The 25,019-nt window shown below is 41.8% G+C and overlaps 1 protein-coding gene across 3 annotated transcripts; it reads left to right on the forward strand.

The window, feature by feature from the left end:
- Nucleotides 1-1,021: 1,021 nt before the first annotated feature.
- Nucleotides 1,022-23,898, forward strand: epg5 (ectopic P-granules autophagy protein 5 homolog (C. elegans)). 3 transcript variants are annotated; one of them, XM_086314171.1, is made up of 46 exons: nucleotides 1,022-1,376; nucleotides 1,505-1,699; nucleotides 3,614-4,270; nucleotides 4,373-4,633; nucleotides 4,715-4,913; nucleotides 4,999-5,138; nucleotides 5,238-5,345; nucleotides 5,440-5,513; nucleotides 5,681-5,789; nucleotides 8,081-8,195; nucleotides 8,275-8,425; nucleotides 8,546-8,707; nucleotides 8,804-8,961; nucleotides 9,223-9,374; nucleotides 9,494-9,634; nucleotides 9,758-9,922; nucleotides 10,006-10,128; nucleotides 10,221-10,483; nucleotides 10,843-10,983; nucleotides 11,084-11,228; nucleotides 11,808-12,005; nucleotides 12,177-12,284; nucleotides 12,386-12,508; nucleotides 12,740-12,906; nucleotides 13,000-13,233; nucleotides 13,359-13,482; nucleotides 13,579-13,723; nucleotides 14,115-14,286; nucleotides 14,384-14,546; nucleotides 14,691-14,833; nucleotides 14,944-15,100; nucleotides 15,352-15,546; nucleotides 15,643-15,856; nucleotides 16,327-16,514; nucleotides 16,914-17,121; nucleotides 17,235-17,310; nucleotides 17,755-17,858; nucleotides 17,974-18,149; nucleotides 18,799-19,023; nucleotides 19,123-19,332; nucleotides 20,449-20,593; nucleotides 21,258-21,500; nucleotides 21,641-21,854; nucleotides 21,943-22,161; nucleotides 22,283-22,397; nucleotides 22,484-23,898. In XM_086314171.1, the coding sequence occupies exons 2-46, from the start codon at nucleotides 1,646-1,648 to the stop codon at nucleotides 22,664-22,666; spliced, it is 7,767 nt and encodes a 2,588-aa protein (XP_086170297.1). In that variant the 5' UTR covers nucleotides 1,022-1,376; nucleotides 1,505-1,645; the 3' UTR covers nucleotides 22,667-23,898. The 3 variants fall into 3 exon arrangements, with proteins under 3 accessions (XP_086170297.1, XP_086170296.1, XP_086170298.1); XM_086314170.1 differs by having other exon boundaries at nucleotides 1,022-1,164; XM_086314172.1 differs by having other exon boundaries at nucleotides 1,022-1,164; nucleotides 3,614-4,264.
- The last annotated feature ends 1,121 nt before the right edge of the window (nucleotides 23,899-25,019 follow it).

A 25,019-nucleotide genomic window follows, 5' to 3' on the forward strand; every position in this document is an offset into this window, starting at 1 on the left:
ACTCTTCACCAACTGCTCTTAGGATTAAAGAATCTTCTTGGACGAGAGATGAAATATCTTCAAGAAACTTAAAGAAGTCCAGTCGCTTTTCTTTCCAAGTTCCTTAGATTGCTTCTAAAGCACTTTGGGTCCTCTTCTGTAGTTTAAATGTGTTATAGGACATAAATAAAATAGACATGACTCACTTTCAGATATTTTTCATAGTGCATGTTTGAGGTATATTTATTTATTTCCTAAAAAATGATCTATTTAACACAATTAAGTGGGCTACATGCCGAACTTAAAGGATTGAAACAAAGTATCGATTCTATTGCAATAATATAGATCTGATACCAATACCAGCATTGGTATCTTTTATCGATATCTGCCTATCTCTAGCAAAAACGTAAAATAATCAGCAACTGGCTGTATTTCAATGATATCGTAGACTGCAAAGCTGAGTGCAGAATTTAAAAAATTCAGAGCTGGATACAATGATACCCGTTTTTATTTTTAGCCATTTTCCATTGTGGAGAGCTAAAGGTTTTACACTTGTCCATACCTTAAACCTCACGTGTTGTCCCTAGTAGTAAATGCATAAAAATAAGGCTTTTAGGAAAACACTTAATAAACATTTGCTGCCTTGAAAAAGACTCAATTTACATTGCAGTTGTATGAATATTACATAAAATAAACTATATACAAGGTATCTTTGAACACGAGCGATTCATAAATGTCTGCACGTAGCTTAGAGCCATTTGACGCAGTGTCTTACAGTTTCTTACAGTTGAAGTCCAAAGAGCCGTGCTGACACGATTCTTTGTTTGTCACAGCAGATTTTTCTTTATCGTGTAGAAAAACAGTTAAATATGTAACTTCTTTACACTGACAGAAAGGGGAGTTTCACTGGTCGGGCCGCGATGTAAAATGAGTTTGACACCCGTCACTAAAGTATGAACATTTGACAGAAAATCGTCTTTGCCTATTAGGTGTGGCCTATCTGCTACTCCGTAGAGAGGTGGAGCAGTCACGTGATCAGAGATTTTGATCGAGGAGTTCCTGGAACAACAAAACAAACTGCAGCCTGGCAGCGGACGTGGCTGTCACTGCGTCTCACTCTCTGGGACGAGTGGAAATTTGATTTCTTATTATGTGAGCAGCAGCACGGAAAACCGAGAGCCGCTGGTAAATAAACAACTCAATAGAAACACCGCCTAACGGGCGAGTGGCTCGGCGTTAGCGTAGCTTAGCCTTCGTACAGTGTCACCAACTGTACCTCCGTGGGGCTTCATGGTTTCGTTTTCCCCAAAATGTGCTGTCTGAATATTTTGTTCACGCTAGGTGGCCTGCTAATCTTGATATTCTCCGCAGATGAATCCTGTCAACGGAATATAAAAGTGTGTTTTGTTTACAGTCAGTGACTGTGTTTATCTTGTCAGCACAACCAGCCACGGGGTGCTTATCACAGGAAATACCTCGCTGTTTGTTCCAGCTAATGGTCGCCTGTTGTTTTTGGTATATTTAGATCACCTATAATGACTGCTCAGATGATCAGCGGTTTTCAGGTGATCGGCATCATTTCCACCAGGAAACTCCTCAGTCAGCTGTTTGTGAGAGTGATCTGAGCTGTAAAAACAGCTGATGCGGACACGAACAGACACTAAAAATGGAGGCTGTGAGACCAAAGAAGAACAAAGCAAAGGCCAGCGGAAAATCTCAGGTGATTAAATCAAGTACCTTACAGGTATTCTTTACCTTCTTCTCTTTTCACGAGGGAATGAAGGGCCTTCAAAGTATAAACGTCCCAAACAGAGTGAACACCCCAGTAAAATACATTTCTCTTCACATGTAGGGACAGTTGCAGGTATCCACTTCGATACAGACAGGTGACAAGAATGAAAGTATTGAACCTGTGAACCATCTAGAGAGGGGATCTGCTGCTTTCCCTTGACAGTTTATAATCACTCATCATGGGCATGATTGTCATTGTAGTTTTGAGCTTTTAATGTTTGTTTTTTGTTTTTTTGAACTGTTCTTTTTCAGGTTTGATGATTGTACAGAATACATCTTAAATGAGTTTAGAAAAAATCAAGAATTAGGTACACACACTTGAATTTATTTTAGATTTTCACTAATCCACAGAATGTCGAAATTTTACATACAGGCTCTTACATATCCAAATAATATTAGCAAATTACACCTCAACCAGACACTTGTTGTGCCTATCAACAAAGATTCGGGGATAATTCTGGCTGAATATTTGACAACTCTTCTTGGCAGAATTGGTAGAGTTCATTTAAGTTACCTAGTTTCCTGTTCTTTTAAGCTTAGTCCACAAATTTTCAGTAAGGTCAAGTTTGGGGCTTTCGGGAGCCAATTCCAGAAGCTTAATATTAACCTGCTTTATCCATTCTAAAACAAATTTGGATGTGTATTTGGGATCATTGTCCATTTGGAACACCCAGCATTGTCAAGTTTCAGCCATCTAGCTGTCGATTTGAGATGAAGTTGAAGTATTTTGAAGTGGTCCTCCTTCATTATTCCATCCACTTTGTGCAATGTACCAGTACCACTGGCAGCAAAACAGCCCCAGAGCATGATGCTACCTCCACAAGACTTGACAGTTGATACAGTGTTCTTCAGGTCGAAAGCTTCACCTTGACTTCTCCAAACATACCTCTTCTCATGTTGTCCAAATAAGTCAATTTTGTCTCATCTTACTTTAAAACCAGAGAGTATTTGGCCTCTCCATGTAGGCAGCTACAAATTTCAGTTGATCTTGAAGGTGTCGATTTTAGAACAGGAGCTTCTTTCTTGGTCGGCACCCTCGCAATGACAATGTAAAACTCACTTCACTGTGGACAGTGACACTAGTGTTCTAACACTTTCCCATTCATGGCAGAGCCATGTGAGTTTTGGTGGTTCCTGGGTTGTTGCTGAACATGCAATTTCCTGCTGTCTGAGGGTAAAACAAATCACAAAGCAAAGAGGAACTATCAGTTATAGTCAGTAAGTATAGTAACCCCATCCATGGAACCAGAGAGGTTCAGTAAATTGGTTTGATTATTTTGTAGATGATGTGAGTCATATGCTGTGGTTTTTTGCAGTGGCCAGGTCTCATCCCTGTTAAACCTTTTTGGGAGATTTTAAACTGAAAACTGAAATATTAGACACTCTGCCCCAGTCACCAAAACACCACACGAGTAGCTATCCTATGAAAAAACAGCTTGATCCCTGCTTGATCCTCCCAGAGACTTGGAGCATGTACCAATGCAAGTTGAAGCTGTTGTGAAGGCACTTTGTTTTTCCTTTTTCTTTTTTTTTCTTTCAGTCTGTACTTTTATTCTTTAGAGATTGATAATAAATCAAATGACTTGCAAAACACATAAATTTAACATACCACCATGATCCAAACAACAAAAATATCCATGATTACAAATGCAGATTCTTTTTGGCACATTCATAGCAGTGTTTGTTCTGTACTCACATGACTATGGTCACATGTAAAAAGCTGTTACACAAGCTTGGTTTTCCTCCAAAGAGAAATTGATGTGTCATTGTTGATTTTTTTTTTTCTTTTTCCTTTTTCTTTTTTTTTTTTTTTTTTTTTTTTTTTTTTTTTTTTTGCACACAGCTGGTCAGGAAGCAGAAGCAGGCAGAGGAAGACAAAAGAGCCCCAGCTCCCTCAGCTGTACCTGAGGCCTCCACTTCTGACTTCACTGAGATCCCCCTGAGTCTGCCCTATCAGGAAAAGGAGGAGGAGGAGAATAAGCTAGACACTGTTCAGAATCCTGAAGCCACAGCACAGTCATCAGACCTGCCTTCTGAGAAGCAACAGGCAGAAAACACAGCATCATTGCTGAGTAAGACTCTACAGCCAAGTCTGAACTCCTCAACAGTGACATCACAGGTCACAGCGCAAGAGACCAAAAAGGAGGAAGAGGAGGCTGATGTGCAGGAAGCTCAGGGGGCTGGGCTTAAAATTGTGCCACAAACCACTGAGCTTGAAAAGGATGAACAGTCATGGAATCAGCTGTGTGTTTTAACTCAGTTTGAAGCTTCAAATGTCCCAAGTGCCCCAGCACTGTATCCGTCTCTTCCTACACTAGAAGAAGGTTCAGTGATACAGTTCTGTGGGGAAGCTGTGGAAACATGTGGAAAGGAACCTGCAGTTTTGGCACTTCCTGATCAGGAATCTTCTCCTCCAAGTTTGCGGCCTTTGGAGTCCGTGGCCGACCTTTCTCGGAGCAAACTCTACCCAGAATTACCCAAAACAGCTTTAGAGGTTCAGGTGATCTAATGTACCATGAGATCAAATTTATTGCTAATGCTAAGTTTTATTTACAATAAAATGGTCTGTATTACTGTATTATTTAATCTTTTTGCTCTGTAGCCGTTCTCACTGGAGCAGCTGAGTGTTTGGGAGCCAGGCGGAGGGTTGCGAGCATGGCTGGAGGGGGTTGAGGTTTGTGCAGCACAGTTTTGTGCTCTGGCGCGGCAGGAGAAACACGAACTGACTGAACTGTTGCAAAACTACTGGCGTTGCCGCAGACAGCTGACCCAGTCGCACACACAGCTTCACACACAGTCATCTGAGTGCAAAAGCACACAGAATCGTCTGTGGAGCTTCAGAGATGAACAGCTCACACTTCAGGTGTGTTTTACAAAACATCTATAGTACAGAAAGATCAAATGTCCCACTATTGCTTTCACACTTATAATTTCTATCTTACAGGGTGTGTGTGCAGATCAGACAAAGGTATGTGGGTATCACCGCTTCCAGCAGGCAGAGTTTAGTGAGAGTGTGCAGGCTGAGCTGAGAAGACTGTTTGAAGCTTGCAGTGAGCTGCTCCATCAAAAGGTCGTGCTGCATGCGTACACCGCTCTGCTGTCACGCCTGCAGGTGGAATCATACCTGTACAGTCTTATAAAAGGTGGGAAGAATTATTTTACCTGTACTTCTGATATTACTAGTGTAAAATGTATGTGTTACATCAGTTTTGTCTGTTGCTGTCTCAGATTTTCAGTTAGATGGCCAAACACAGCCGTGTTCTCTCCAACCTCTGAAAGAGGCCATCAGCGTCCTGTTTAGTTTCACACGAAGAGTCCTTGATGACACACAGTTCCAGTCAGACATCCATCACTGGCTTGAGAGATTGGTATACACACAAACCCCAAACCATTTTTCAAACGTACTGCCCCAGTGGTCAAGGCAATTTGTTGTTGCAATCCTTGTGTGTTCCTGGTCTATTCTCCAGGTCGCCGTCCTGCTGCATGTTGGAGGGTCAGGGGAGCACCTGTACCTCCTGTGCCACCTTCTCTGCTGTCCTGCTGGGGTGGGAAAGTGGGCTGCACACTTCCTTCAGGTTAGTTAGGAACACACGCCTGTCATTTATCATTTTATCACGTCAATTGCTATACATACAGAGGAGTAGAGTTCTTCTTTATTATCTTACCCAGATCCAAGTTTGGGGAAACACCTCTGGAGTTCAGCAATTTATGCAAGCTCTGGCCATTCTAATGTCACCTGCCAGGTAAAAATGCAAGTCTCTACATGAGTTTCTTCTTTTCACCCACTGACTGTGAGCTATACACTGCAAATTATGCTTTTGGCATTTATGAGAATCCAGGTCATCTTTTTAAGGGCCAACAGTCTAAGATCTCAGAATGTGGAACTTTTTTTTTGCTTGTTTTGACTCAGACATCGTGCAGAGTTCCTGGGCCACATGAAGCCGTGTGAGAGCCAGAGCTCAGGTGCTTCTGGACAAGAATCTGGCAACTGGACCTTAGTGGATGAAGGTGGAGAGGAGGTAAGTTTATTAATGTAACAATTTCATTTTGAAGAAAGAGGCACAGTTCACTTCTTTTTGCAATAAACAACAATAGTGAATCATTTAAAGTACGAGGTGCAAGTTCACCATTTCAGATATACATTTGTACCATAGAAATTGTAAACATGACATGGCAATAAAAAGAAAATAGTTTTTATATCAAAAATGTGATCCAAATGAGTGACTATAACAGGGAATGCTAGTGCTTTGTAAGCTAAATTGGTTTCCCTGTAAGAAAAACAAAAGTAAATTTATATTTTTTTAATTTAACTTCTCATGCAGTATTGTTAGCTTATTTGTGAAAATAAAATGTAAAATTATTATACAAAATTCAGAAGCAGCTGTAAATAAATGTAGGTACATTAACTCCTCACTGACTATTGTCTGCCCCGTAGATAGTTCCTTGGTGCCCTCTAGGTGAAATGTGGCCAGTTTTGGTGCATACATGCTTACAAAATAAGAGAAAGAAACTTCACCCTCTTTTATTTTTAAGGTTTTATGTATCAGAACACATAAAAAAAATTACAGGAAGTCAGCAGGTCTTAAAATTAGCACTCTACAAACCTCAGCCATCCTGCTCTTTTTTTAGAGAGGAAACGCTTTCCTCCGTAAACACTCCATGCCTGTTCAGTCGTCTTGTTGTACTGTCATGAACTTTCTTACTGAATAATGGATTTCTTTTCCCAGGTTAATTAGTAGAAACAAGTCCTTTTTTCTTTCCTTTTCTTTTTTTTTTTTTTAATCAATGCTGACGTCTTACCTCCTTGACATTGTGTTAACACACCTGAACGCTCCAGACCAGCTAACTGCCAGAACTTCTGTTTTTATAAAGGTGCTCATACTTGCCGATGATCAGTTAATCAAGTGCATTTGATTAGCTGGACCTGACTGCTACTTACCCTTTCAATTCCTGTGGAAGCAGTGAGGGTCTACTTGATATTTTTAGACACTGCTTCTCCATTTTAGCTTTGGTTTTGTTAAATAAACAATGACATGGTGTAGTGGGTCATCTGAGGTTGTATTTATCTTATTTTAGGACCTGCTAAGCAACAGGTCTTAAAATCAGATACATTTTCTATTATGTCTTGATATATAAAATGTTAGATGTTAAAGAGGGTGTGCTTTATTTGTAAATAACCACATTTATTGGAAATAACCAATATGTTTTTAAGAAGCATCAAAATGTTATAGTCTCTGAAAATAGGGTCTCTTTTTTCTTGTTTTCTTTCACCAGTTATGATGCAGGCGATAATAAATATTCAGTCTGCTTGTTTGTAAAGAAGAGCTGTCACAGATTGTAAATTTGTAGAGAGTGCTTTTTAAAACAAAATGTTCTTGTCTGTCTTCTGATCTTGAGTCACATCAATGATCTGTGGAGAAATTGTGCTAAATGAACACCTATGACCATTTAAATATCAGTCTGCTGGCTTAAAACCACAACTGCTGCCAGTACTAATGTGTTGCCTAGTGTTACGGATTCAAATATTGGGGGTGGATACAAGAGGAAAAACCACAATAACAACACTGGTCCGGCCGGGTTGATTCAAACGATGATTTTAATGATCACACGCGTGGGAGATGGACACCGTACGCAGACAGCATCAGATCTCAAAATGGTGGAGCATTGATCAAACTCTTATAGCCTCTAGTGGCCCCCACCTTATCATAAAAGCCTGAACATTCACATGCTTTCTCTCACTCAGCGCCTAAGCTACGACCTTGGCTCCCTGTTTATCTGCTCCTGCTGAGATGGGGCAGAAAACTCCAGTATGTTCTGTTCTCTTCTAATCAGACAAATAAGGCGATGACTTTCTGCGAACAGTATTTCTTATAACTCAGCAGTATAATGCATCATAAAACAATATCATTCATTCACAATAAATCAGCAGTCTAATGTAATGCAAATCAGTTTAACAAAGGCAATAGTTATCACCTTCTAATTCAGGAGAATAATGCAAACTAAAACTACATAATAATTCACAATCTTTAATTAGGGGTCTAACATGGCATAAAATAATATTATAATCCAACACTAGGAACTGTGGTGTTTTCAAAGCTTTTAAAAGTCACATTATTTTAAAAAACACATTTGTGATTTTTTTTTCAACATGTTATTACTGTGTACTGTTAAAAAAAAAAAAAGCAAGTAGCTTCTGCTTTATATTTTGCCAAAAAAACAAAAATTAAAAAATGCCAGTCGTAGCATATTGCAAATACACGCAACATGTAGTAAGTCGGCCCCTAACGACATTGTTGTCTTCTGTGTTTAGGATGAGGACCCAGAAACCAGCTGGTTGCTACTATGTGAGGAAGATCTGATTTTATTGATTACCCAGTTCCCCTTCCAGCAGCTCTACTCATACATGCTTGGGATGAGCAAGCAGGGTAAGAGAGTCAGTCTGACCCATCTGTGTGTTAGTTTGTTTGACTCACGGTGTGAACTAACAGGTGCGTCTGTCCCCAGGTGTGTATGAGCCCCAGGCCTGCTCCAGTCAGAAGATGATGCGGGTGTTTGCTTTCGCTTCCTCGCTCATTGAAATTCTCGCTCTCGGTCTACAAACCTATAACAGATCCCGATACAGACAGCTAGTCAAACGAATAGGGCACATCATACGGTCAGTTCGCCAAGCACATAAGCAGCTTCTATGTCCTGACACTTCTCAGGCCATATCACAAAGTCAGAGGATGCATTAATAAAATGTTATGTTTGGCTTTTCTTTTCTGCTCTCCCCCAGAATGACAGTTTGCTATGTGAGTGATCACTGGGCCCAGTACGTGAGTGTGACTGATGCCGCTGGATCTAGCTCTCAAGTACACTCTCTGTCTTTGGAAAAACTGCAGATTGAATATGATCATCTTTTCCTCCGAGCTGTTTTACATGTACTCAGAAACAAAAGGTGAGGAGTTAGCCTCAAGTTTCCATTTTAACTGGGAGCAATTTACTTTACAGACTTTGATATTTGTTATTAATTTTGTGTGTTCATCCTCTACAGGTTGGGCATTTGGTTGTTTATGTCTGAGATGCCATATGGGACTTTGTCCAGCTCCATGCTCTGGAAGATTCTTTATGTTATGCAGAGCGCAGAGACTGCAGGGCTAGAAACACTCAGCACAGCTGGTGACACATACTCCTGCATTCAGGCTCTCAGAGGTACAATTAAACACACATAAGATACACAAAGCTTTCACATCCTTAAAACTTGCCTGTTGAATATGTTAATGCTCAGAAGTGTCCACTCAGTTTCATCATCATATTAAAAAGGAACTTTTTAAAATATCCCAAAAACATTCAATTTGAGCTTTGAACAAACTCATTTTCTATTGTACTTCTTTCCTGGATCTAAAGTTGCATCATGTCGGTCTTCTTAGTCTGGAATTGTCATTGTGATTTTATTTTTTCTCTCGGATACAGACCCACAGCATCAGGCGAGTTTTGAACAGTGGCTGTGTGAGGTGAACAGCTCTGACGGCATCTCGCTCCTCACTGCATTAGCACAAATGGCGACACCCACTCAGCGCTCTGACTCACAATTCATCACCACTATAACTCTCCTGATTTACCAGGTAGGGGGGGCTAATTTTTCTGAAACTAGTATCAACTTTGTAACACAACACAATTCATCATCCCTGATTAGGATCTGTACTGTCTCCGTCTGACATCCATTTCCTCATTTTTGCTTCAGGTCTCTTATGTGAGTGTGTCCACCAGAGAAACCTACTCCAAGGTGGGGAGGGAGTTACTGGCTGCTATAGCAGCAGCCCACCCATATGTTATCTCGGTGCTCCTTGAGAGACTGAGGGACACCATACAGACTGTGGGAATGGTTGGTATTGTGATTCCATAATAAAGGTTTTAGCTGTACATGATTTTTAGTCATCAAATGTTTAATTTGATCCATGATCCATCCACTCGTGTGTTTTTATTTGCATGTTTCGTTTGTGTGTAGGTGGCTTTGTACTTGTGTAAAGAGCTGCCTCTGAGTCTTTGGCAGCCGCAGCAAGAAGAAATATGCGTGATTGGAGCATGGCTCCTTCAGCATCCTCTGTCAGCTGTAGAGAACCGGCTGGCCTGTGTCATCCTTGAGGGTCTGAACTGGGGGTTCAACACTCAGGTAGAGAGGATGTCTTAGACTCCTGACAGTGCATTCGTGAGTTTGTCACAACCAACCTTCACTAACCTTGTTTCCTTATGTAGGATGGCTCTTTGTTCCTGCCTTCAATTCTCCACAATGAGGTGGCACTGCTGGTGGCTGAAGCCTATCAGAAGTACCTTACAGACAAACCATACAGTGGGCTCATATCAGAGGGAATCAAACAGGTGGCACATTTACACTTGCCTCACATCTGCTGAATTCTTTAATGCTTATTTCTGCATTACACATCATTCTCTCTCTTTCTATCTCCTTTCAGGTCTCTTACCTTGCAAGTGTCCTTCGTTTGGGCGTATCTCCTGAAGCATCCTTTAGTCAGTGGGCATGGCAGCTGCTGCTGAGGCTGAAGCTTCATGGCAATTCTCAGAACCCTAAAGGAGCCTGGGTGGTCCCTGCTTTGGCATCCAACCCACCTCCAGAGCTTACGCACTCTCCTAGCATGCACTCTGTTCTGAGGGCTGTAAAAGCAGGCATACCGATTGGATGCTACCTGTCCATTGCAATGACAACCGTGGGACATAGGTTTGTATTCACACACTAGGAGAACATTTACAGCTGACTTACACATTGTGAAGGATTGAACTGGTTAGAGATGGGTGTCGTTTTTGGAAAACTCAGCCTTGTTTTACCCAAGAAAGGCAAAAACAATTTGAAAATAATACAAAATATGATAAAATAATTTAACACAATTTGATATACAAATATTAATCAATTAATGTTGCAAATAGAACTCTTGCTTTTCAGCAAATGTGTATCAGGGGCTAATATAGCTACAGTATATTATGTAAGGTGTAGATGCGCGAGGTTTCTAACTTTAGTTGTATGGCAATCACATGTATAAGTTGAATAATCTTGTGTGGATTTTGTCTTTATTTTTTCAGCCTGGAACATTTCTGTACTGATGGTGTTGGCTTGTTGAAAAGTCTGATTCAGTCTCGCCATCTGAGAGCTGCTGTGCATCTGTTAGATAACATCCTACCCCCAACCTATCCTCTTAGCTACTACCTGCTCAACAACGCTCAGTAAGAAACAGGCATCCTTCGTAACACATGTAAAATCTGCAGCTAACTCGAGCACTGACTTTATTCCGACACCTCTTGTCTTGCTCTTTGTTAATGGCAGGTTTGTAAGCTGTATTCAGTTGTTCTTGCAGTACGACAGCGTGTGTCCTCAGGGCATGACGCAGCAGGTCACGCATCGAGTGGCGCCACTTCTCACTGGAACCAGTTATGGAGACAACGTCCGTCTGCTGAACAGTGTCATTCAGGTGCATGGTGAAACTTTTGTGCATGTTGTGTGCAAGATTCCTGAATTTATATGAGAAACAATGAAAAAAAAAATATGGAAAAGAAGCAGATTTTAATTATTGTGTGTCCAGGAAAAAATGCAATAATGTGCATTTATTTTTTGGTTGTTTAAATTACTATGAAACAGTACGGTAATTAAATTACCAAGTATTTTCCTCACCCTCAACATTGCTGCCCCTCTCTAAGCCTTTTCTGGAGGTTTCTTCCTGTTAAAAGGGAATTTTTCCTTCCCACTGTCACCAAATATTGCTCATAGGGGGTCATCTGGTTGTTAGGGTTTTCTCTCTATTATTATAGGGTCAACACCTTATAATATAAAGCACCTTGAGCTGACTGTGGTAGTGAATTGGCACTATATAAATAAAGTTTTATTTAATTTAATTATTCGGGGTAGTTGAACAAATTTTGAGCCAGCCAAACCATGTTAGAAGGGGTTTTGTTTTATCTTACTTTTTTTTTGTTTTTACATGTAAACACACTCAATAATTCAGTCCTCATTACTTTGGGACTCATTACTCATTTTTTAACTCATCTTTCAGAGTCATGTGGTAGAAAGTTCGAAACCAGGCCTTGTTGGAGCTGCAGCAGTTCTGGAGTTTTGGGTGGGAATTCTGACTCAACAGAACTTGTGGTACCGAGACAAAACAGTCCTGTTCCTCATGGATCAGATCTGCTGCGCTGCCTTCACTTACCACCAGGAGGAATGTGTCCAAAAACTCCTGTACCAGCAACATAAGGTATTTACAAAGTGGTGTTTGATTTGCATGATTAAGCAACCTCTGAACTTCACATTAATATTTAATGAGACACAAACCAAACAGACTGGGAATAAGGTGAGGAAAGCTAATTAGCAGCAATGTTTGGGGGGGGTTCTGTTTTTTGTTTACTGTTTTTCATACCCTCTGCAGACTGCTTTGGGTTATCATGGAGACCGGGGTCTGCTCTCTTCTCTGGTTGGTTGGATTTCTGGAAATGCCACACCCTCCTTCATCGAGGGCCAATCCTTGAGTGCTGAGGTGAGAGACAACAAAGCAACAACCACATGTGTAAATACAATTGATCACATTAGTAGAATTCTCCATCCTCACTGGCCTGTTAACATTTATGTTTTCTTTAGATCTGGTTTGCCTGGGTGGTGCTGAATATGGAGGGTGTGTTTGAGGAAGATTCTCAGCTGAGGCGCTGTGTTGAGCATGAACTCCTGTCAGAGCTTAATATCTCCCCCGAACAAGCCTTAAAGGTAGACAGTTTATCAGTAATAGGTTCATTATCTCATTACATAATGTGACATTTTACATCCTTGTTCAGAGAAGATGTATTCTATGACCTTTGAATAAAAGTGAACAGACTATTTGCAAAACTAAAGAGCAGAAATATCATAGAAAGTACTTAGGATCCTGGTCTACTGCTGTTCAATGATTTGGAGTGTTGTGTTTAGATGATGTTAACAATATTTCTGTTTCTGAGCCAGAAGGCTCAACAGAGGCTTAAGTTGCCGGTAGCCCCGTCTCTGCAGAGGCTTCAGGTATATCGTTGGGCATATCAGGCCGCAGCTACACCACCTGATCACCCCCTCCTACCCCTCATCTGGCAGAAATTCCTGCAGCTCTACCTTAGACAGCCTGGACCTGAGTACGGGTATGATAAACATGCTCATGTGTTATGATCCCCAGTCAAAGAAAGCAGAGAATAGGCAGAATCTGTATCTATCTGTCCATATGTCTCTAACAGGCTGGCTGCAGGAGGATGTATCGGCAAGAGGTTCTTCCAGGCCTCTTCCCAGGCTGCTTTCCTCCGAGATCTGAGGCAGAGAATACAGGAAGTGTCTGACTTCCACCACGCTGCCAGTCAGGCCCTCCGGGTACTCCCACCGAACACACCCTCATCAGATCAGGGTGACGAAACCCCCAATAATCCCGGACCACCTTACCTCACTTCTCCTCAGCTACATACAGAACTGGTCAGGTATGGTGCTGATCCTGAGACAGAGCTTTTATAAAATCTTTCTTATTTTTTGTTTAAAGATCATTTCCTATATTCCAGGCTATGGCAGGCTCTAAATTCTCAGCTGCTTGTTTGTTTGTCTGCAGGTTGTTTGGAGTATTTTCTGTGTGGCTGGATGACGAGACTCTGCAGAAGCAAGAAGTGTATCTTCCCTCTCTTCCTCCAGAGTATGAACCACACAGACTGGCACAGGTCATGCAGTGGCATCAGGTGAGTATAATTTTTTTTAATATATATATATTATAATATATGATTCATTTATTAATTGTTTTTGTTTTGTGTTGTTTTTTGGGGGTTTTTTTGTAGGAACTTTGGCTGGAATATGTGGACCAGGAGCGTCTACAATATGATCAGAGGGAAGTTTTGTCTCTTTGGAAGAAGGTGCAGAGTGAGCCAACATTCCTCCAGACTCAAACCTCTGGTTTCACTGACTACACCAGCCTCAGCAATGGTACGGAGCCAAGCTTTATAGCCAAACGATTAAGCAGGGGTTAATTAAAAAGAAAATATACAGATACCAAAAATGCAATTCTGTAAGAAGTTTATATACTGTGTGTCAGCTTCAGAACAATAAATAATATATTCTCTGTTCGAGATATTTTTCACAGGAGACATTTTCACTTTTTATTTGTTAGTGTTTTTCCTGCTATTACATGTCAGAAACTCCTGTAATAAAGAATTGTTCTCTTGTTGATTTAATTCCCTTTTCTCCTTTGTCTTTGAGACCAAAATTATGTAGACCAACTATACACAAGTGTATTTGTTTCACTTTTCATATGTGCCACAATCTACTTCTATTTCCAAATCTAAAAATGCTTGCATTTGATATTGTCTTAATTCAGCAAGGGAGCGTATCCTGTCCAATCTGCAGAAACATCCAGTTCCCCGTTTAGCTCCTGAACTGCATAAGCTGAAGGCACCAGTACCTGAAGTGCCTTCCGCCTGTCTCACTGACTGTAAAGCTGCCTGTAAACTGTTAGAGCAGGACCTCAGCATTTTGCAAGATCAAGCCAGGTATGTGTAAATCATAAAATAAAAGCTTTTATTTTGAATTATCTATAAACATAAACAAGTCGCATGCAGATTCCCAAGTAATTTATCTTGGCACCAGGATTGCTGTAGCACGTGAAGCCCAGCAGGTGGCAATGGAGCAGGAGCTGCTGGAGAGCCTTCCTGTACTGTTTAAGAACCGACCAGAGCAAGTCACCATGGCCCTGGAGTGTAAAGGGAAGGGTGGACAGCCATGCCAAGGAGCTGCAAACATCACTGTCACAGTAAGACCTCTCACACTGCAGGCTAGCCACGTTTTAAGTTACAGCTTTGGTATGTTTTATTAATCTGTGTGTGTGTGTGTGTGTGTGTGTGTGTGTGTGTGTGTGTGTGTGTGTGTGTGTGTGTGTGTGTGTGTAAATTTGTAGTGTGAGCTTGTGCAGAAGCAGGAGGCAGTGCAGACTCAGATAACATCACTGCGCAGGGACATCAAAAAGCTTCAAACCGATGCTATGGCTCCGCCACCTGAAATCCTGGCCCAGGCTGCCGTTCACACTGAAAACTTCATCACGTCAGTGCAATCAGATTTTATATCATTCATATCAAGATGCATTATATTGACATATATGAAGGTAGATGGGGAATGTCTTGACTCAAGTGCACCTTGTTTCATGGTCTTAGGGCTTTGGTGAATATGCACAAAGCACAAAAATCTCCTGCAGTCCAGAAAGTTGGTGTGTCTGCTTTTTACAAGGTGGTCTCCTTTGTATGTGAGGACACGCTCCGTCATCCACCAACTCGTCAGTACCTGTCTTCATGTGTGGAGGTACTGGGACAGGTGTGTATATGCTCTAACAAATACATGCACATATTGCAGAGTAGCAGTGTTTTTATTTATTGTTGTGTGGAATATATAAGTACAAAAAATGGGTATTTGAGCCAGCTGGAGTACTAGAGAATAACCATAACCACCTTGAATAGAGGGCATAAAGCATTATTGTGTACATAAAGAACACACATCATAGATATGTTGGATGGATTAGCTGCGATTAACTACTCAAATTAAAGTGTATTTAATTTTGTGTGTAGGTATTTATCCAGGGAAATGCAGAGGAGTGTGGCCGTGTCCTGAAGACTATCCTGGAGCAGCGGCGGCTTTGCCCTCTCATTTCCCCCTTCTTCACTCCCAACGCAGCGCCCAGTCAGCTGGTGTTTCTCTACCAAGACGTCGTGACATCGCTGTCCCTCGACAGCGCCGATGTCGTTTTCATGCTGCTCACTAAGGTTAGTCCACGTGCAAGTGGAATGAAGAAATGGGATGTATACGCCGCAAACCACGTGCCAGTTACAATGTCCACTTCTGACTCTTTTCCCCTGCAGTTTGATTTGTCTCAGTGGCTGAATGAAGCCCATCCCGTGTTTTCGGAGAGGACACGTTTGCTGGAATTGGTCCATGGAGCTCTCTGCGTCTGCGGCCGAGACCCCGAGCCTGAGTTTCTCACGCCTTTTCACCTTTTCACCAAACACTGGACCTGGCTTTTACGGCATCATTTCCCCGACCATTACAGCGATTGCCTTCGCCTCCTCATGACCAGTGAGTTGATCTGTTCTGAAGTGATAAATTGCGATTACCCTCGATTTATTTATTTATTTTTTTGTCATTTCTTTCCCTTCAGTGTAGTAAAGAATGAAAATTTCCTTAAGAGACATCTTTCTTGGACTCTTAGCCATTTTTCCCTTCTTGCACATCACGTTAGACCCTGACTGCTATTTATTCTAGAAAATGAATCTAAGAAAATGCATTAATCTTCCTGAAAGGATGCAAGTTACGATTAAACTGATTAATGAAAAATGAAGTCAGTTCATTTTGAACAACAGATGCAAATTTAGTGTCAGTGAGTGGTTCATCATTGTTTGGCTTTTGTTTTTCTGGTTTTTGTTAAGAAATTATTCCAAATGGAGCCGCTGATGTCAGCTGTGATTACAGAACTAATCAAGAATAATCAGTTTGGGTGTTTTGTTGGGAACTTCTTCAACAGAAGGATTTTTTTTTAACCTCCTCAGGCTCATCCAACCAGCTGCTCAGTCCGGAGTGCTGGAAAGTGACTCTGCGAGTGCTCGGCTGTTTACCTCCATCCCGCAGCACCAAGGGCAAAGCTGAAGCAGCTGTGTGCAGCACTGAAGTCTCCACCCGTGGTGTCGCACCCCCAGCCTCCCCCTACAGGTCCCCCATCACCCTCTCTCCTCAGCAGGTAGTCTTAAAAGTGTAAAGTGTGCATGTTAGTCCCCGTAGGGAAATAGTTCCTCTGCATTTAACCCATTCACCCAGTGAAGCAGTGGGCAGCCACCAATGCAGCGCCCGGGGAGCAGTGTGTAGGGACGGTACCTTGCTCAGGGGTACCTCAGGGTAGCCGTTCAGTGGAGTCGAACCACCGACCTTCCGATCATGGGGCCACCACTCTACCTACTGAGCTATCCCTGCCTAGCTTGTAGGCAGGGATGTCTTGGCGTTGTAAATATGTGATTCACATCTCTATTAAGAGTCAGCATGCTGCGCGTTAAGCCGAAGTTTCTTGCAAAATGCAAGTTTGTTTTTGTTCAGTTTTATGACGTTTAAATCTTCGTTTTTGTATTTTATTTGTTGCTAACAGGTGGATGAGACAGTCGATTGGCTGAGTGACTACTTTTTACGAAGTCGTCTCAGTAAGACGGACCTCCGCAGCTTCGGCCTCTATGCTTCCTGGACTCCCTACATCGAGGACGTCGTTTCCTTCTGGGACCATTTGATCAGTTGCCTCATCAATGTGCAGCTCAACAGCTGCGCCCGAGAGTCAGTGGGCAGCAGCAAAATAATGAAAGGTAGCTGCAGATTATTAACTTACATTTATGTCAAACCTCTGAGTTTAACTTCTAGTTTTGTGCATATCGGTTGTAATGCATCATTGTGAAAAAGAAATATGGCACTCTCACAGCTCTGCAGGACCTGCACAGTAAGACTGTGAAGTTATTTAAGCCATGGATCTTTCCTGTGGACGCTGGCGAGGGCGGGTAAGTGTCTCACATCTCAGACAGGAACAAAGATCTGCTATCAGTTAGCAAGAGTTAAAACAGATGTGAGCATAGAGCTAATTTTAGACGGGGCAGTTATATAAGCTGATCTTTCTTAGTTTTCTTAGTTTCTTTTCACAGGGCAGTCATTAAAGGTTACAGTCATTACTTAACTGAATTGAATCTTTCAAACCTCTGAATCACACTATACATTACCCAGAATAAAGCACTGCTGTAGCATTGTTCAGAAAAAAAAAAGAATGCATTAATTATTTATTGAATGGCACACAAGAATGTCAATAAAGTATGTCCTTTTACATCTCATTGTCATTAATAGAAGGGACCTGATAGATGAATTTGCAGTTTGATTCTAATTTTAGAGGACAAACCAGAGGAACAGCAAATTATGGACAAATAATCTCAATAACTGCATCTTTATCTCAGTAACATCAAGTGTTACCCCTGGCTGGAGACGGATGCGAGTGCAGCAGGATGTATGGTTGGCCTCTACATTCAGATCACTGACCTGCTTCATCACAAGTTCAGAGGCAAGTAACAGTTTAAGCTACAGTGATCTTTGTCGTCTGTGCTGTAATAACACGGAGAAGCTAGAACCATAAAGGATGTGTTTACTCTCACGTTGTGTGCGTGTTTATGTTGCAGATCGTCTGCTGCCTGGTCAGAGGGGTGCTCTGTGGCTGTGTATGATGCAGTACTGTGAGAGCTGTACCTCACCACGCACACCGGAGTACCTGCTCTACTTGTATCACACACACCTACGCAGCCTGCCCTGGAGACACCTGCACCCTGACACTAAGCTCATGGAGCAACTCTTCAGTGTGAGATACTTTGCCCCTAGACCCCTAACACCTCACACTGATTTAGACATGTATGTCACAGGGAAGCTTGTTAACCTGAGACCATGATCCTTGGCCCCAGTTTCTATTAGTAGCCTGCACTTACAGAAATACAGTCACAGCTCCTTGTTCTTGGAAAAAAGCTGTGTCTCAAAGCCCCTATCAATCATTCTTTGAAGGCTATCCTGTGGAATCTATTGGCATAGATAGGATACTTGAATTCATAATAATAAAGGTCTGATTGAAAGATTGATAAGAATGCATGCTTATCTGTGAACACTGAAGAGCAGCAGAAATTGATATTGGAAGCATGAAGAAGGTTACCAAGCAACCTCTTACATTATTCAAGCTAATATATTAAACTTTAAACACTTTTGATATGTGTGCATCATTATGGGGTTTAATACTCCTACTACGGAGATGTTTAATGATTTATCATAAATAAATTCATCAGTGTCTTGATATTTACACTGTTATAGCTACTTTCACAGTAACAGGAGCCTAAAATGTGCATTTTACATTTACCTTGCATTAAGTAGATGTTGTAACTGATACTTTGAATACAGTCCAAAGCAAAAGGGTTTGATGTGTTTGGTGCTTTTTCGATTACTTGTGCTTCTTGTGCCTACAGGTGGAGAGAGGAAGTCCCAAGAGCTGCTTCCTGTTTATGGGAGAAGTGTTATGTGAAGTTAACTGGGTCAGCATCCTGAGTGACCACTTACAAACACCTCCCGGCTCCACAACATATCCAGCTGTGTCAGAAATGGCCACACAGAAAGAGTCGCACACTATGTTGGTATACCTGCTCTACATGCTCGTTTTTCTGGCAAAGGAGGAACAACTCCTGAGTCAGCAGGTGAGTTCAGGCTAGTGTGGTATCATATCAGAATCAAGAATCAGACCGGTTTCCTTTTTTCAGTCATTTTTCTTTCTTTTTTTCCTGTTTAACCTCCAGGACTCACCTCTGTTCAGTCTGCTGGTTCAGTCCACATCTCTACCCTGGCACAAACTGGACCTGTCCTCGTACCAGAGCATTCTGGGATACGTTAGCACCCACTACCCTCCCTCTTTGCTTCTCAGTGCTGATTCTGCACCTCAGCTGCTGCTGAAATCACTCCGTAGTGCTGCTGGGCTCCACCCCTGCCCCGGTGAAGCTCCACACCAGGTGAGACGTTACAATCCTGTTTGTTTTCTGCATCAGATTTGTTAAGGTGGCGTAAATCTCTTAAGGCAGGTTAAACCAGCAAATGGATTACTCTGAGAACGTTTCAACTCTTGCTTTTGACTTGATCAAACCAATGACAGAAAATTATAAAATATAATTATTAGAATAGTATTATGCTGTATAAAATATATGGCTTGTGTTGAAGAATATAGGAATTTTTGAACAACTTCTATTTCTGTCAGCATCTTGAGTTCACTAAACTGGCATGCCTGCTATAAAAGTGCAAGGTTTGGAACATACACATGAAACTTAAACGTAAGCAGTTGCTGCGTTCGGGGAACTCAGGATGTAAGTCAGAGCCTTGGTCTGGGGCAGATTGACAGGAAAACTCGCGTGTTTCATGGCAGAGCTCCTTGACCCAGAATCCTACCACAGAGCCACTGTGCTGTCAATAACACTCAATCTGTGTAGCTGCTTTAGATGTATGTTTACAGTACGACATTTTATACATCATGTGATATTTTTCCCAAAATATCCAATGTCCAAAAAAATATATTGGCAAGCTCTGTACAATCCTTCTAACTTTACATACGACTGTTTCAGGATCTAACAGAAATACGTGGCAAAAGCTGTGGAAAAGAAGAATACATTTAACATAAAGCATGAAACTCACTGTAAATTTAAAACAGACATATTTTACTTATTATCTACAAGGTTTTCCTCTCACAGTAAGGAGCAATAAACAGTTCCTCACTAGTCTAAAAAATAGTCTAATTTTTGACAAAATACGGTCGTTTACTTCCATTTATTGTGGGCTTGGTAATTTGGGGCTTTTAACAATTTTCTTTAAACAGTAATTTTCCAAGGGTGGAATGATTGTACAGCATCTTTAATAACTTAAAAAAAAAACAAGAATAGGAGTTAATGATGTAAAATAATCACGTCCATTTTCGGCCTGAATTCATTTAAAGTGTTTCATCTGTTTTAGCAGTCAGGAACCTTTAGTTTACAGAGAACTGATATATATTTTATAGTCAATAGTATAACAACAAATAAAAAAATATGAAAAAACCCTACAATTTCTTTCGTTTTTTGTTTGTTTGTTTTTCATATCAGGAAGAGACGCTAAAGGCTGGAGCCTACATGTGCTGGTGTGTGCAATCTCTGGTGACTCTGGAGCAAGGAGGCAGCATCACCCTCACCAGCCTGGAGGCTCAACTGGAAACACTTTTGGAGAGTATCATAACCTTCAACCCACCAGGTGAATTGTCCTCACCATCTTGCTAATCAAAAGCTTCAACCATCAGTAAAAACAGTCTTCTATAACAGAGATGTCAAACTCATTTTACGTGGTGGGCCACATATACAGCCCACTTTGATGCTAAGTGGGCCAGACCAGTGAAACTCTCCTTTCTGTCAGCGTAAGAAAGTTTAACTGAGCATTTAATCTCTCAAATATCTAAATATAAGAAAAAGAAGTGCAGTGAATGTAGTAAATGTAATTGGAAGAAATAAATGTGTAAAATTTCAGTAAAAGAAAGAAAGAGTCTGTTAGCTCGCAGAAAATATCCCTTTGCTTTTTACTCTGAAGCTTTTTTATTAAAACAGAACTTTCTATTGTAAAGAATTGTTAAAAACAAACAAAACAAAACAGGAACCTTTCTGTGATTTTAATTGGTTTTTTTTTTAATTGTATTGCTTAATTACTTTGGTGTAGTATGATTGGTCACGGGGGAGGTCTTTATCAGTAGGAGAAGCTGCTAAACTTATAAAAATACAGTTAAAAGTCCAAACTGTATGCCCTCCTTCTTTTTTTCAATGCTGGGCCGAATTGGAGTCCTTGCCAGGCCAATTCTGGCCCTGGGCCTTATGTTTGACACTCCATTTCTACAGCCTTATTTCTACTCCTTCCTGTTCCCTTTCAGAGGTGGATTTGGAGCAGAGGCACATGGCGTTCTGCAGTCTCTTCAGTGATGCTTTGGCTTTGCTCAACGGCGTGGGCGTCTCAACAGGCGAGGCACTCGCTGCCCATGTCATTACCTGGCTGGACAGGAAAGGGAGGGGCTTTCCAACTCTTCCCCTTCTCACAGCCTGCTCCCGTTGCCTTGCATCAGTGCGACACATGACACGCATCATGGAGGCATGCATTACAGGGTACTTCAACCATGGTAAGTAGCAGTTTAGGGTATGCTACTTCAGTGCTACCATTTCCCCTGAAAGTTGGTTTAGTCCTTTTCTTTTCAAAACATTTGAAGGATGTCCGAAAATTGGCTAATTTTTTTTTTCCACATCCGTGATTTCAATTCAGCCGAGGAAGAGTCTGTAAGGTGGGGACCTGTGTTGGCATCGCTGCAGGTGCCCGAGCTCACAGTAGATGACTTCCTTTCTGAGAGCCAATCAGGAGGCAGTTTCCTGACGCTCTACGCCTTTATTCTGCAGCGTCTCAACAGTGAATACACAGCAGCCAATGAGAGGAGGACTCTGGCTCTAATTAACACTTGGACCAATCAGGTCTTTCCCAGGTTTGTCCCTTTCACTCGCTCTTGTGTAGCATGTAGCGTTTGTCCTCTGTGAGCTGTAAAGATATGAACATGTTTCATTTGTCTCTAGCGGTCCGGCTGATGAAGCCAAGCTGTTTCTGTGGTGGCACAAATCCCTGAATCTTTCAGCGGAGCAGCTACAGCCACAGGCAGGCTTGACTGAAGTATCAGGTGTGGTCTTGGGCCTGATGAGGTTTCAAACTAGGCTGCTTCAACTGGGAGAAGAAAGACTGAACTCCGGCCTGCTCGGAGCTATAGGCCTTGGAAAAAGGTCTCCTGTCTCTAATAGGTGAGCTGGCTTGCACATTATTAGTAAATCAAAACACCTGTAGTCCATAAAGAGTAAAAAATGTGTAAAAACAAATTCACAAATGTTCATAACCTAACTGTTTATGTATACAATGCTTTAGGTTCAGGGTGGTGGTACGCAGTCTGGCAGCTTTTCTGTCCATTCAAGTGCCATCAGAGAGCGAGCTTCGACTTCAACCCACCACTGACTTGCAGCTCTCTGCAAAAGCACAGCAAGTATGCAAAAACTTGAAGTGTTTCATTTTCTAGTTTGTAATTATCACCTAAAAATAACTTCTTTTTTTCCTTTCCGATGGTTTCAGATGTTGGGGACGCTGGAAGCTATGCCCAGTAATAAGCAGTACGCCGAGTTAGAGGACTCTGTGAATAAAGCCGTCCAGTTCATTCGCTACCCAGGACATTGTCTCAAAGATGGACCCCGGCTGCTGGCCCTCCTAGCTAACCTCCTATACCCCGACCTCAGATACCTGCACATTATCCGCTGACTGTGAACTCACCTTCTACCTGAGAGTAAACAATTGTTCAATAGAGTCAAAAATCCTGAAGGAGCACAAAAGTTTTAAGTGATGAAGACACTTGTTCTGAATTGCCTTTTTATTGTGTCAGCGGGGGACTTGTGTGACAGAAACTTACTCATTAAAGCTGACTGAACATTTGTGAGGAACAAACCTCTTGACTGCTAGAGTACAGTGAAGGAACACAGACCGTCAGAAGTTTAAGCAATCATGTGTGCTAATCTTTGACATTTAGGCACTTTATTTTCTTCTGATGTTCATGCCTTGTTGCTTTTTGCATAAGTTGCCTGTTGATTTTCAGCTCCATCGGTTCTGTTCTTGATTTGAGAGGATGTTGCATGTATTTATTGAAGTAGAACTCATGAATCAGAATTCAGCAGCAGGCTCTGTGGGTGTGAGTTTCACACCTGTACATGGAATCTAACAGGAAAGAAAGATGAAGGGTCCACAGATTATTTAGAGGATGTTAAAGGACTCATTTAATAGACCTATAGGTTTGGTAGTACCTTCTTAAAATAGGGTGTGGGACATACCAAGAATGCTGGTAGTTGGGGTTCATTGCTTAACACAAGTCTTGTTTTTTGCTGCTGATGCTTGCATATCCATGATCCGCAGTCTGAAATATTTCAATCCAAGGTGCTGTATACAGTAGGAGGTGATCATGTCTAGTAACAGCACATTTGCCAGTATTATGTTCATTTCCAGCCAAAAGTGCTTTCCTTGTTCTGCCAAAGAGATGTTATTTTCATCTGCTTAGCTACTTAAACCTCCTTAACCGTGATCTCTGGTTGTGTCATCAGTGTCCGTTAAGTCCAAAACTACAGTCTGGAAAAGCGAAGTACAACTTGTCTTCCTTGTAGAATTGTATGTGCAGTGTTATTCAAATTGCTAATGGTATAAGGAGGTTTTAACGCTGTTGAAGCTAGAACAGAACTGGACAGCTTTCTTACTTTAATTACTCCTGTCAACTCACCACTTCTGTTGCTCTGTGCCATCTCAGTAATCATCGAGCTGCACTTCAGCAGCCTGCAGCTCGCCTTATCGCTGGTATTATGTGGTGACTGTTAATGTCAAAAGCGTTTCTTTTTTATGAGTCAGTGATCAGGAATGGGTCTGTAAGGACTGCTGCAGGAGGTGTACTCCGTAGCCAAGCAGAACAAAAGAGACATGACTGCTCAATAAAGGGAACTGAACACCTCACAGCTGGTATTTATCAATATAACGCAGCAATCTGGGACCAGATGTTGCACATGGAGCCGCTGAAAGCACAAACAGGACCGGTCCAGACAGCAATTAGAGGTACAATGCATTGTTCAGCCTCTACAACAAAACAAAGTTGTCTTTATCTTCACATTCTGCTCATAATGCTCCCGACGGATAGACTTAAACTGCATCTTCCTCGTCAAAGAAGGCAGTTATGACAGAACCTATTGTGGACTGATTTTCATGGACAGCCACATCCTCCTATTCTCTTCATATGCACAAAGTAACAGTACATGCCCACCACTAAAAAAATGTTTTGAAAAAAGTACTCTTCCCCTATAAATAGAGCCTTTAAAAAGCAGGGGGTGTTGAAAATGAGCTTTTGTGTGCATGCATACATCCAGCATTTGACACCACCACTTCTGTCTCAGAGAAAAACCTCTCTTCGGGCAACTGTGGTCTCTATGGTTACTGGAAGGGTGGAAGTGAGAGAGGAGGTGGAGACGACGGGAGAAAAGAAGGGGAGGTGGGAGATGCTTGCAGACACTCACCGTCTCCTCTTGGCTCTCAAAAACGGCCTTCGGTGCGTTCTGTGAAGCCGTGTGTGTTTGTCTCTCACCGTCTAATTCGACCTTCTGTTCTCCCGTCTCTCAGCTCAGGTGGTGAAGTGCTGTGGAGTGGTCGGTACTAATGTGAGAGAGTTTGCTCTGGAAACATTAGCCTCATAAAATTTCTCCTCCCAAACCCATTCACCGTGTCCTCCATCCCATCCGACCCGCATACACATGCACATGCTCGGCGGGACCCGTTGCTGATATTCTTAGCAGACACATCACTGTCTGGCAGATCCCTGTGTCACCATGGAAACCCAGCATCACCCCGTTTCGGTGCACACTCAGCATCAGAGGAGCACGTGGATGAGCTCCCAGGCAGTCATCAATGGCTATTAGTTTGCAAACAAACACACACATGGTGCACGGCAGCAGAAATGTGACTCTGTTCTCTGAAAGCTCACCAGTTATGCAAGACCTCCTGCCTGTAATGAATAAGAATAGTCGATTGTGTAACCAGTTCAGTGATTTGATACAGACAGATGCAGATCTTCACCTAACCGGATGTT

The sequence above is a fragment of the Aulonocara sp. 'chitande type north' Nkhata Bay genome, linkage group LG12 (assembly GCF_057382095.1).
Source record: "Aulonocara sp. 'chitande type north' Nkhata Bay isolate Kocher_YH1m ecotype deep benthic linkage group LG12, A_spYH_male_GT1.1, whole genome shotgun sequence".
In the NCBI taxonomy this organism is placed as follows: Eukaryota; Metazoa; Chordata; class Actinopteri; order Cichliformes; family Cichlidae; genus Aulonocara; species Aulonocara sp. 'chitande type north' Nkhata Bay.

What these genes read in the sequence shown, in the direction of transcription:
- epg5 (XM_086314171.1), top strand. Translation starts at nt 1,646, where the DNA reads ATGGAGGCTGTGAGACCAAAGAAGAACAAAGCAAAGGCCAGCGGAAAA. An exon ending in CTGCATTCAGGCTCTCAGAG is followed by an intron (nt 8,962 to 9,222) that starts GTACAATTAAAC and finishes TCTCGGATACAG; the next exon opens with ACCCACAGCATCAGGCGAGT. An exon ending in TGCTGAACAGTGTCATTCAG is followed by an intron (nt 11,229 to 11,807) that starts GTGCATGGTGAA and finishes CTCATCTTTCAG; the next exon opens with AGTCATGTGGTAGAAAGTTC.